The 12,271-nt window shown below is 44.7% G+C and overlaps 1 protein-coding gene across 1 annotated transcript in view; it reads left to right on the forward strand.

Annotated features, from left to right (window-relative positions):
• The first annotated feature begins 1,075 nt into the window (after positions 1 to 1,075).
• ALK (ALK receptor tyrosine kinase) overlaps positions 1,076 to 12,271 on the forward strand; it is a 695,731-nt gene continuing 684,535 nt past the window's right edge. Inside the window, exon 1 of the mRNA XM_057743015.1 lies at positions 1,076 to 1,763. Within this exon, the coding sequence (XP_057598998.1) occupies positions 1,076 to 1,763 (688 nt within the window). The remainder of the gene's footprint in view (positions 1,764 to 12,271) is intronic.

Here is a 12,271-nt window from a genome sequence, read left to right on the forward strand (position 1 = left end):
CGTGGGCCCAGCCGTGCCGCGGAGTTGGCTGTCGAGCCCCGCCCCCGCCTCCGCCCGGCCTGGTCTCGGCGCGCGCTCGCGGCTCCGCCAGCTGCAAGTGGCGGGCGTCCAGGCAGATGCGATAAAGCGGCTCTGCGGGCGGCGGCGGCGGTAGCAGCTGGCACCCCCGCTGCCGCGGTCCGGAGGGTCGCGGGGCACAGAGGCGATTTCCGGCTGCCCTCCGGCCCGCCGCAGAAGCCGTGGGAGCTGCTGTTGAGTGAGAAGGGGGCAGCAAGACTCCGTCCGGGCTCTCGGGCCCTGAATGCTTTCACTCCGCGGCTGCCGCCGGGACCGCTCTGGTGCCTGAGAACTCCGAGACCAGAAGCGGGAGGAGAGCCGCAAACTTGCGCGGCGCTGCCTGAGCCTCCGCCCGCAGCGCCGGGGCCCGAGTCAGGTCCAGAAGTTTGGCGAGCGGTGCGGTCCGAAGACCTCCCGCTGCGGCGGGTCTCGGGAGGGTGTGCGAGGAAGCGGCCGGTGCCCTCGGCGCCCCTCCCAGACGAGGAAGAGGAGCTGCGAGGAGCCGGGGGCGGCTCCGGAGGCGGCCGGGACCGCAGGCACCGGCTCGGAGCCACCGTTCCCAGCGGGAAAGTTGCAGAGGATTGGAGGCCGCTCAAGAGCGGACAGACCGCAGCTCAGGCCGCGGGGGGCAGGAGAGGACGGTGCCCAACTGCCGTCTCCCTTCAGCCACAGTAGTCTCTCACGTTCCAGAGCGAGGCGAGCGACGGACGGGGGCGCGGCGTTCCGCGCGGCGCGCGAGAGCCGCAGGGTCCCAGCCGCTGAGCCCTCCGCGCTTCAGGGTCTCTTGACACGCCCCTGAGCTGCCAGCCCCGTTTTACTGAGATTCCTGCTCGCCACCTTGCAGTTGGAGGACAGGGAATCGAGTGCACACATAAGCCCCCTGAAATCAGGTGGAAGGAGCCGTTCAGGACCAACTACCGTGTGGAGCCCCTTCCCATTTTGGGGAGGGGGGGAGGCGGAGGCCGAGGCTGGATCTCGGGGAGTCGGGAGACTAGTATAAACACCCCTCTTTGGCGAGATGGGAGCCATAGGGCTTGTGTGGCTGCTGTTGCTGCTGCTTTCACCGGCAGCCTCAGGCTCCGGGACCGGAACCGAGACTGGCCAGCGCGTGGGCTCACCGGCCACGGGGTCGGCGCTGCAGCCCCGGGAGCCGCTCAGCTACTCGCGCCTGCAGAGGAAGAGCCTGGCGGTGGACTTTGTGGTGCCCTCGCTCTTTCGCGTCTATGCCCGGGACCTGCTGCTGCCGCCGCCGTCCCCCTCGGAGCCGAGGGCTGGCCGGCTGGAGGCGCGCGGCTCGCTGGCTCTCGACTGCGCCCCACTGCTTAGGCTGGTGGGGCCGCCGCCCGGAGTCTCCTGGACAGCCGGCTCCAGCTCTCCCGCCCCGGCCCAGGCGCGGGCGCTGTCCAGGGTGCTGAAGGGAGGCTCAGTTCGCAAGCTCCGGCGTGCCAAGCAGCTGGTGCTGGAACTGGGAGAGGAGGCGATCCTTGAGGGCTGTGTCGGGCCCCCAGAGGAGGCGACTGCGGGGCTGCTTCAGTTCAACCTCACTGAACTGTTCAGCTGGTGGATTCGCCACGGTGAAGGGCGGCTGAGGATTCGCCTGATGCCCGAGAAGAAGGCGTCGGAAGTGGGCAGAGAGGGAAGGCTGTCCGCTGCGATCCGCGCCTCCCAGCCCCGCCTTCTCTTCCAGATCTTCGGGACCGGGATCGGTGAGCAGCTCTCGCCAGAGCGTTTCGGGGATTTGGTTTCTTACACGCATCAATTTGCAGCCACTATCAACTAACCCCCGTTTCCAAAACCTCAGCCCGTGGTTCTTAGCTTTCTTTCCTCCTGCCACGAACCTGTTTCCCCACTTAAACTATATTTTCTCTCTGAACATAGTCACTCCCCGAGGGACTCTCCCTTCCTCCCAAGCAACCAATTTTGGGGAAAAAGTTTCCTGTTCTTTGTAGAATGACTGTTTCTACTGACTTACACAGGGTCTCAGCCAAGTTTGGATGCCCTTCTTCTGGGGCTCCTGGACAGCTGAAGTCCCTCTATTACTTCTGTGTTCTGAGAGCTTAGTTCTAGATCTCAAAACTGTTGTCCTTCTTCTTTTCCCTTTGTTCCTCTTCCTGGCCTCCACAGATTTTGGGAATGTGATACACTTTCCCAGGGAATATAGAACTCCTCTTCATATTATTGGATCTCACCCAGCTATCCCCTCCAAATGTTGGCTTACCTAGGAGTTGCCTCTTCTTCATTAATTCATTCTGCTCTCCACCTAACCCCGGGCTGCTGTCCACTCACAGACTCTTGTTCTTCCTCTCCGATGTGCTGGGAGAGCCCCAGAGGAACTAAGGGACATGGGACAGGAGGGAGCTGTGGAGGGAGTGAGCAAAGTTGTCAAGATTGTTTCCTTCAAGGGAGTCACTCTGAAGCCAGGAAGAGACAATAGTTGATTTCTCTTTCTTTCCCTGCCCCCAATTCCTTCCCTCAGTTCTTAGCTTGATATCTGCAGCAGCAGATCTGGATGACACTCTCTGGCAGGCCTGTTTCACTGCAGATCTCTCTGCTGGAGACTCCTGAAATGAGGTTTCTGTTTCATTTACTCTCGTTTTCTTCCCATATTCACTGAGTTGGGGGTATGTATTCAAGCACTTACTTCTAACTCTTCCCATAATATCCTTTGACTGGGAAAACCAGGTGGTTTTGAATGGATGTTTCTATTGTAAGACCACTGGGGAAAGGCATGTGAATAAAATATACAATGTAAATGAATGAGAAAGCACAGAAAAGAAAGCATGCCTTTTAAAAGCCTGCACAAATTTCATTGAGCAAAAAAGCCCAGCATCTTTTCTGTCATTCTCATCTTCTGAAATAAATGAAATTCTTATGCTCCACTGGTTACTAATGTCTTGTATTAATTGGATGGAAGGCATTGAAAAAAAGCCCATTGTAGAGCTACAAGTATCTCCCATGCTTGTCCCAACACACACACTTACTCCCACATACACCCGATAGTCTAATGCAGCAGGAATATTCAGAAGCTGAGGTTTCTTAGTCACTGCAGAGAAAACATACTGGTATGTGGTCCCAATGGAAAACAGAGTCTGGATGCATATTTCAGGATTAGTATTAGTGGCTTTGGCACCTAAAATGACCCCTTTGTGTTCAGTATTGGAATTTATACTAGCTCATGGTAAGAGACGGGGTCTGATAAATTTGATAGTGCCTTCTGTGAACTGAGATAGGAGACCAATACTGTTGTCTCACCACAGATACTTTTGTAAAGAACAGCTGTGCTTTAATGTTGTCTTGGCTTCTGTGGTTTATACATGCAACATTCTCTTTTAGTGCCTAATGTTTTTGTAATGGATATAAAAATTACTTCTCTGGGAATGCGGATTTTCTTCCACTTTCTTGTCTCTGATCATCTCTGGAACTTTCCCATCATTTCTTGTTAAATGGCCGTAGGCCCTAGCAGTCTAGATATTGATGATAGGCAAAAGGAGCCCTTTCTGCAGCCCTGAACTTACCTACTATAAACAGGCAGGTTGCTTGATGTTGTCAGTGGTGCCTCTGAAGAGTCACAGGCTTAATGCTTTTGAAGAATATACTCCAGTCAAGCGTTAGATAAGGAGTTGAAGCTGCTGAGTTTCATGTAGAGATTAGTGTGCTCCAGGAGCTGCTCTGCTACTGGCAGTAGGGAAGCACAGTGAGCATCCCAAGTCCTCCCTCAGCAACACAGTCCATTTGGCAGCTGGACCAAGCCCTTATGCATCATTTGACACATCTAGCAGTGCTGGTTTTAGAAAGAGCCAGGATTCTGCTATTAAAAGGCTAGAAATTTTGGCCAAGCATTTTTCGGCAGGATTGGCATCAAATGATTATTGATGGGATCAAAGAAGACACTAAGTGTAACTAGATGAGCTCCCCATGACCTCCAGAGAGACAGACAGCTTATTGAAAAGCACTCTAGGCCTTGTGGTGATCACACTTGGAACAGGCTGGACTCTCCTGCTCTGAGACATATGCTGTCTGCAGTTAGGCAGCTGGTGGTGCAGGACTGGCTTCTCGCCTTACCACTGCCTCCCCAGCCTCATTTAGATACAATCTCCACTGCAGACTCCCCGTGGAGGGAGTGGGCACACCCTTGTGGAGGGAGTGGACACACCCTTCTATATCATGTTTCATGTTTGGGACAACATATATTATTGTGGTTTCATTCACTTTCTTGTATGAAAATTGAAGCTTAGGTTCTCACACTTGGATTGATTTTGCTATTTATCATGTTTGAGGAAACGGATTTATGCTTTTTATATAGGCCGTGACTTACACAAAAGGCATTTAACGGTTCTGTGACATAGGATCTTCAATTAAGCAAAGGGAGAATAGACACAACTCAGTAAATTTCTCCCTGCTTCTGCCCAGGTAACTAGTGGTCTGGTCTAGATCTTGATGATGGGGCTATCTGTGGGGAGGGGAGAGGAGAGGATGGGTCTTCTGCCACCCCTTGTGTTGAGGGGCCTGGAGCAGTCCATTTGTCCCAGACTAAAGATAGGGTACCAAACCTGAGCACGACCATGACTAGGAATGTGGTAAAAAAATGGAAAAGCACCTAGTCAGGACAAAGTAATACCTTTGTATTGCTTGTAGTCTGGGCTGAGAAAGCAAAAGGATGTCTGAAAGGCCTTATAATGCATGACATACTAATGGCTTTTCTTCGTGGGTTGCTTTGAATTCATAAACGGGATTGACGTTTCGAAGCCTAAAGTAGTTCCTCAGAGCACCCATTCATGGAAAAGAGGTAGAGAGACAGCTCCTGGAACTATACCAGTGGTGTGCACTGTCTTGGGACAGCCCAAACCTCAGAAAAGATGTCTTCTTGGAAGCTACCACATTGCCCATAGCTCCACTTGGTAACCTGTTTTGTAGATGTTCTGACATCTTGCTTCTGCCATCCTCCAGGCAGAAGCCTAGAGGATAATGACCTGTGGGATAAGAGGGCCTGTTTCCCTGTTAAAACTCTCCTTCCCATTCCAGGAAAGGGGATATATGACTTGGGACTTTATACGTGCTATGGAGAGGCCTAAGCGATCTAGAGTAGGTGCACTACCCCGACCCTTGACCTCACATAACTGTCAGTCCCTTCCCATTTCGTTTCTGGAAAGGGCAAAGAGAGAGGGGCACGATAGACAGGAAATTGGAGCTCCCAGAAGGGATATCACTTATAGGAGGTGAATTGGGAGAGTTGGAAGTAGTCCAGAGAAGAGCAGAGAGCTGATTTAAGAGTTGAAGGGACTGATTTATGAGGAAAGATGAAAAGAATTAAATATATATGGCTGGGCTAAGTGGTGATGAAGGGGAAGCCATGGTAACAATCTACAAATCTCTGAGGAGGGAGAGTGGCAGCGAAGGAGAAGAGTTATTTAGTGTGGCCTACAGAAGTAATAGGATGCGACTCGCAGAAGGAAACTTCAGGTTGGATATCAGGGAAACCTTATTGTCTGAAATTGATATTTCTCTGACTATGCAATGGAATTCCAAAGGAGCAAAAGAGTCAGGTGAAATGTGGGTCAGACAAGCCACAGCATTCATAATTAATCAGTTCTGTGTTTTCAGATGTTGAGAAGTCGCAACAGGCAGGAGAGCTGGGATGGGGAACAGCAGCAGGAATCAGGATATTTTGAGATACAACCCTTGAGAGCCTCTGAGTATTGGTGTTTCAAGGACGAAAAGGAGATAATTGCATATGTATCTTTGAAGTCTGTGGGAAGTGCTTACAAGAAGATTGTTAGTATCCTGAAAAAAATATTTTGAAATTACTGAGTTTATTCTTCTCCGTCCCTAGCTTAAACAGTATTTCTCTGGGGTTTTTGTGTATTCAGTAGGCGGAGGAACATTCACCCTGCACTATGCATCTAAGGTGTATTTGTAGGTGTGTGTGGCCTCAAGTCATTGGGCAAGACAAAAGGTAGCTGGGTCTCAAGAAGATGAGATCAGTTCTAGGTCTGGTGAACTCCTACTGGCTACTGAAAACCCTTTGAAATGCTGAGACTATATATGGCTATTTGAAAGATGAGATTCTTCTAAATCCAGTTGATCCTTTCGCAAATTTACAAAAGAGAAAGAAAGTTCATGAGGGGTTTGTGTGTGAGATGTGGAAGGAGAGTGTTATTGTTAATAAAAATGCATGCTTTTAGAAGGCAGTTTGTGTGCTGAAGGTGAAGAGGGACTGACCTGCGGGTAGGAGAAGAGGAGAGTTGTGCGAGCAGAAGTTGCAGCCTATTGTGACCTGAAAATTTTCATTTATATGTTGAGAGGTTATGAGTTGTTAGAGGATGCAGTAGGTACTGACTAGGACCACAGATCTTGCCTTCAAATCAGAGCTCTTTCCACTAAGGGAATCGTTCATATTATAAACAACCAAGACATATAAATAGAGGAAAAGCTTTGCGTTACCTTTCTCAGAAGGCCATACAGTAAATATTTGGTGGGCAATAGCCATGACTTGAAAATGTGTCTTAAATTTTTTTTAAGTTGTTTTATTTGTTTGTTTTTTAATTGAGGAGGTGAATTTTTAAAAATATTTATTTGTTTATTTATTTGGCTGTGCCAGGTCTTCATTGTGACACATGAGATCTTTGTTGCAGCGTGAGGGATCTAGTTCCCTGACCAGGGATCAAACCCGAGCCCCCTGCATTGGGAGTGGGGAGTCTTAACCACTGGACTACCAGGGAAGTCCCATGTTTCTTAAAATCTTTAAGGCCCAGTTTCATTATTTGAAAAATGGGTATAGTAATAGTTCCTATCTCAAGATGTTATCATGAATAATAAAAAGACCTATAAGAGGATAATAGTTGATAGGAATAAAATAAATACCATACCTCAACCCCCTTCTCATCTACATTTCTGGGAAAGGCAGGCCTTCTATGATGGGACAATAGAAACTATCACCCTAGTCACTCCCCATTTCTGCTGGATCTCACCTCTCATATCTTAGGAGTTAGAAGTTAGTTGCATGGGGAACACACAGTATCACAATTGCTGCCAGCATGGCCACATTTTGCCACACATGAGGACGATTATAATTTTTCCTACAAACAGCAGCAACCCAGCATCTGGTTGTGCAGGTTGTGCGCTCTGCAATTCCAAGGGTTCCATATACATTTAGTCTAATGCTGCCATCCGAAGTTGTGCAGTCCTCATGTAGCATATTTACAATCCGATTCTTTTTTCTTCTCTAGAAATAAACCAAGCCTTAACTTTGTGAAAGTATGAAAACTAATGCTGAGGAAGAAAAAGATAGAGGCGTTATAGAACAGTAGTTTTCAGATGGTGGATCTTCCCTGAGAGTGATCTGTGCAGTCCAGGCCTCACCATGTCCACAGACATGCTGGACCACTGGTAACTCCTTTATTGTAATTAGCTGGAGCTGTTCCCTTCCTATACATTTCTAGCCTCACCATTCATTGTCAAATGGAGAGATGGAAAGCCGTAAGTGGTTAATGGACACAAGCCCATGAAAAGCAATTAAATCTTTGAAATTCTGTGGAGACACATAGCCCAGGGACATGAATAGGAGGCTGTCTTAGGAAAGTTCCTCAACCTAAAATAAGCTGTTAAGCATCTACACTGTATTTTATAGGTGGTGTTTTTTAGTGAGCCATAGATGAGCCATTGCCTCCAAAAGATGGACATGGACATCATCTCTGCTTGGGCGTAGATGACGGTGAGATTTGGTGAGGATGGTTATAGGTCCAGGGGTCATGTGGAGAGAGCTGCAAATAGAGCTAACAGGGAGCCCTGTGGATACCTTCTTCCTTGGAGACATTGCCTCGTCCTCCAATCTAGGTTGTGGCCAATGTTTCTTAACCTAGTGATGACCTGGACTCTTTCACACAGTCAGGGTGTGAGATAGGAGCAGTTAAAAGCAGTGTGGCCTGGTGGTGAGGTAGTAAGGGAGTGGGAGGTACCCCAGTACCTTTTTGGGTGAGCCAGATTTCTCAGAACAACTTTTTTTTTTCGTCAGTAAATCTTGATGAATTTTCTGGGTGGACTGTTCTGAGCTTGGGTCCCTTCCCAGGGAAATTCTGTCAGATTCATTTGGTGATATAATACAGGCATTACAGAAGGTAGGAGGCCCCAGAACAGGGCCAGAAGAGAGCTCCCTTGGAGCAGATTCACCTACCCACATGGTTAATTAAGAGTCTTTGTTCCTTGAATCGTCCCTTTCTGGCTAAGTAACAACAGGTGGCTGAAGATGTAGGCAGTCAGAATTCCCTGGAGTGAGGAAAAGGCTAAAGGGTAGGTACAAAAAAAAGTATGGAAGTAAAACAAAGGAAATCTAAGCAAGCTTAAAGGAAATAAGGCAACTAGCCAAAGGAAATCAGAAGGAAAATTTAAACCATTGGCTCTGTTTTTCTTTTTCACTTATTTATGTTTTATTCAGTTTTCATTGGAATATGGGTTCATGAGGGTGGGCAGGGGAAGAACTCCTTTATAGATCCACTTTACATTCTCAGATAATTAAAATAAATATTCTTTGGTGGACAGAACACTAGATTAGGAGCTAGGAGGCCTAGATTCTATTATGATATTTGCCTTTATTGGATTTGAAATCTTGTGCAACTCCCTTAAACTCCTTGAGCCTCTGGGGTTTTGTTCCTAAAGGAAATAATGCAGGTCTTGTCTTGACCACCTCATGGATTCGCTATGAGCGTTGTATGTGATAACCTATGTGGAAGGCTCCAGTCTGGATTATTCAGAAATAAATATATAAGGCAGTAGAAAAAATGAATATACAAGATCATGAAATGTGCTGAGATTCTTCTTTATCCATCCATGGTTTCGGCCAATCCTTGGCATTAGAAGTGGTTGTACAAGGTTCCAGACTTTGAGGCAGGCCTTAAGGTTCAGTTAATAGCCCAAGAGCACTGAAAAGGGGTTGTGTAGCCCCTCCCCAAGGTTTCTAAAGTGAAGTTCTTTCATTGAAATCAGTTTGCTCAATTCCAGACTTTTTTGGAAATGGATCTCTGGTAGTAGGACATAGGAACCTGTATTTTAGCATCAGAAAATGATTTGTTTTTTAATTAAGGGACGGCAAATACAATAAAGTGGATTGAGTGCATTGATCTTGGGTACAGCTTGATGATAATTCCCATATCCAACATCCATAAAAGCGCCACCCAGATGAAGCTATAGAACATTTCTAGCGTCCCCAGAAGGTTCCCTTCTGTTCTTTTACAGTCTGTATCCACCCCTAACCAAGGTAACCATCCTTATCAGCCATATCATCAATTAGTTTTGCCTATTTTTGAATTTCATGTAGATGGAATCATATCATTTGTACTATATCGTGTCTGGCTTTTTTTACTCAGCATGATTTCTATGGGATTCATCAATGTCGTTGTGTGTACCAGCATTCTTTCTTTTTCTTAAATTGCTGTGTTGTAATCCCTTATATGAAGAGAACACCATTTAGTTATACATTTTCCTGTCAAGGAAATGGACTTGTGTGAAATCAAAAGTAAAAGGTCCTATTCTAAATAGTGGGTAAAATAAGTAAAAGATTTGTGGTTGAAGCCCTGCTGTACCATTTATTGGCTCAAGGTTACTTATTTTCTTCTTTGAACTTCAGTTTTTCTTATTTGTAAAGTGAGAAAAATAATACCCATCTCCCAGGATTACTGTGAGAATTAAATTGGATAAGGCATGTAGTAAGCCCTGACTCACAATTGTTATTCAACAAGTGTTAGTTTTTTCCCCAGTTCTTGATTATATTTCTTCCATTGATGGCCAGAATGGATGTTTCAAAAACTTCCTAAAGCAGGGAAGGGGGGCCTTGTTACAAGTGAGGTCATTAACTCACAGAGGGAAAAGTAACAACCAAGGACCATGTAAGTTACATGCAATAACTCAATAATTTTATTTTAAATAAATAAAACAAATATTTCTTGCACTGTCTTAAAATTAACAAATAAAGTATTCAATAAATAAATAAAAAATTTCAAAACTCTTTGGTCTTATCTTCAGGTCAAAGAAGAGAGAAAAAAGTGTAGAGGGGAAAAGGTGGGCAGAAACATAACCATATTTATATAAAGAGAGAAATAAAAACAAGAATAACAGAGATATAAGTGGAGAAAGTGAGAGAGGAATGTGTAAGAAGAGGTAACCCAGGAAAGTAGAAGGCAGGAATTATCTTCTGGACACTGAGATGCATAGATATAGAAAAAGAGACCAAAAGAGTGACAGAAAGAGAAAGGGGGGAGGAAGAGGGACGGATGAGAGAAGGAATACTTGATTATTTTTGGTCTGAAAAGATTATTTTTGCCCTGGTGTCTGAACCTATGACCAACATTATGTAATGGTTATTTTCAATTTTATTGAAGTATAACTCACATACAATAAAATGCACCTATTTTAAATGTTTGATTTGTTTGATAAATATATACACCTGTGTAACCACCTTCCTAATTAGTATATAGAACATTTCTGTCAACCCCTAAAAGGTCTTTCTTGACCTTTTGCAGTGAACCCCTTATACTTTCTGCTCTCGGCAATGATTTTATTTCTATCACAATAGATTAGTTTTGTCTGTTCTAGACATTCATGTAGATGGAATCATACAGTATATCAGTATATTCTCTTTTGTGTCTGGCTTCATTCACTTAGAATTCTAACACTTTTTAAGATTATCTTATGTAGTTGTGTGTATTAGTAGTTTGTTTTTTATTGCTGAACAGTATCTCATTGTATGAACATACAGTTGATCCTTGAACAACATGGGTTTGAATGGCGAGGGTCCACTTATATGTGGATTTTTTTCAACAGTAAATACTACACAGTCTGAAGTTGGTTGAATCTGCAGATGTGGAACTGCAGGAACTGAACCCTGTTTTGGGAGGGCTGAATATAAATTATATGCAGATTTTCAACTGCAAGGAGGGTAGGGGCCCCTAACTTCTGCATTGCTTAAGGGTCAACCCTATTACAGTTTGTTTATCCATTCATCTGTTGATGGACCTTTAGATTGTTTCCAGTTTGGGGCTCTCGTGATTAAAGCTGTTATGAATATTTTGTGTATAATACAATTTTGTGGACATATGTTGTCAGTTCTCTTAAACTGATTATGGAATTGTTGGATTGTATGGTAAATGCACATTTAACATTATTAGAAATTGAAAAACAATTTTTCCAAGGTAGCTGTATCATATCATACTCCCATTAGTAATGAATGAGAGTTCTACTTGCTCCATGCTCATCCTTGAAGATACTTGGTATTGTCAATATGTGGTGGCAGTTCATTGTCGTTTTAATTTGTATTTCTATGTATTGGTTGTCTAATATTGCATAAGAAATCACCCCCAAAGTTAGTGGCTCAAAATAATAATAAATAATTTATGATCTTGTATAGTTCCTTTGAGTTAGGAATTTGGGAACAGCTTGACTTGGTGATTTTTGTGTGGAGACTCTCATGAAATTGCATTCAGATATCAGTCCAAATTGCAATCATCTTAAAACTTGACTGCAGCTGCAGGATTTACTTACAAAGTGCTTTGTTCACATGGCTGGCCATCTGATGCTGGCTATTGATGGGGACTCAGTTCTTCACCAGGTGGTCCTCACCACAGGTCTGTTGGAACATCATTGTGACCTGGTGTCTGGCTTCCCTCAGACTGAGTATCTATTGAGATGATCCTATGGTTCTTCTCCTTCTCTTTCTTCTTCTTGGTAAATATGATGAACTATAGTACTTAATTTTCAAATGTTGAATTAGCTTTAAATTCCCAGGATAAACTTTACATGGGCATGACTTATCCTTTTTGTATATTGTTGGATCAGTTCACTAACACCATGTTGAGGATTTCTGCACGTTCATGAAGATTACTGGTCTGTAGTTGTCTTTTCGTGTCTTTGACAGGCTTTAGGGTCTAGGTAATGCTGGGATCATAAAAAGAGTTGGGAAGTTCTCCCTCTTCTGTTTTTCCTGGATGAGAATTTAGTTTTTTCTTTCTTCAATTATTTTTAGTAGAATTTGTTACTGAAGCTTTCTTGACCTGGTGTGGTCTTTGCTGGAGGGTTTTTAATTACCAAGTAGATTTATTTAATAATAATTATAGGATTATTCAGATTATCTGCTTATTTTTGAGTGAACTTTAGCAATTCGTTTGTATCCTGAAAGAAATTGGTTCATTTCATCTAATTTGTTGAATTAATGCAAGTTAGGTTTTTC

Source organism: Hippopotamus amphibius, chromosome 7, assembly GCF_030028045.1.
Source record: "Hippopotamus amphibius kiboko isolate mHipAmp2 chromosome 7, mHipAmp2.hap2, whole genome shotgun sequence".
NCBI classification, from domain to species: Eukaryota; Metazoa; Chordata; class Mammalia; order Artiodactyla; family Hippopotamidae; genus Hippopotamus; species Hippopotamus amphibius.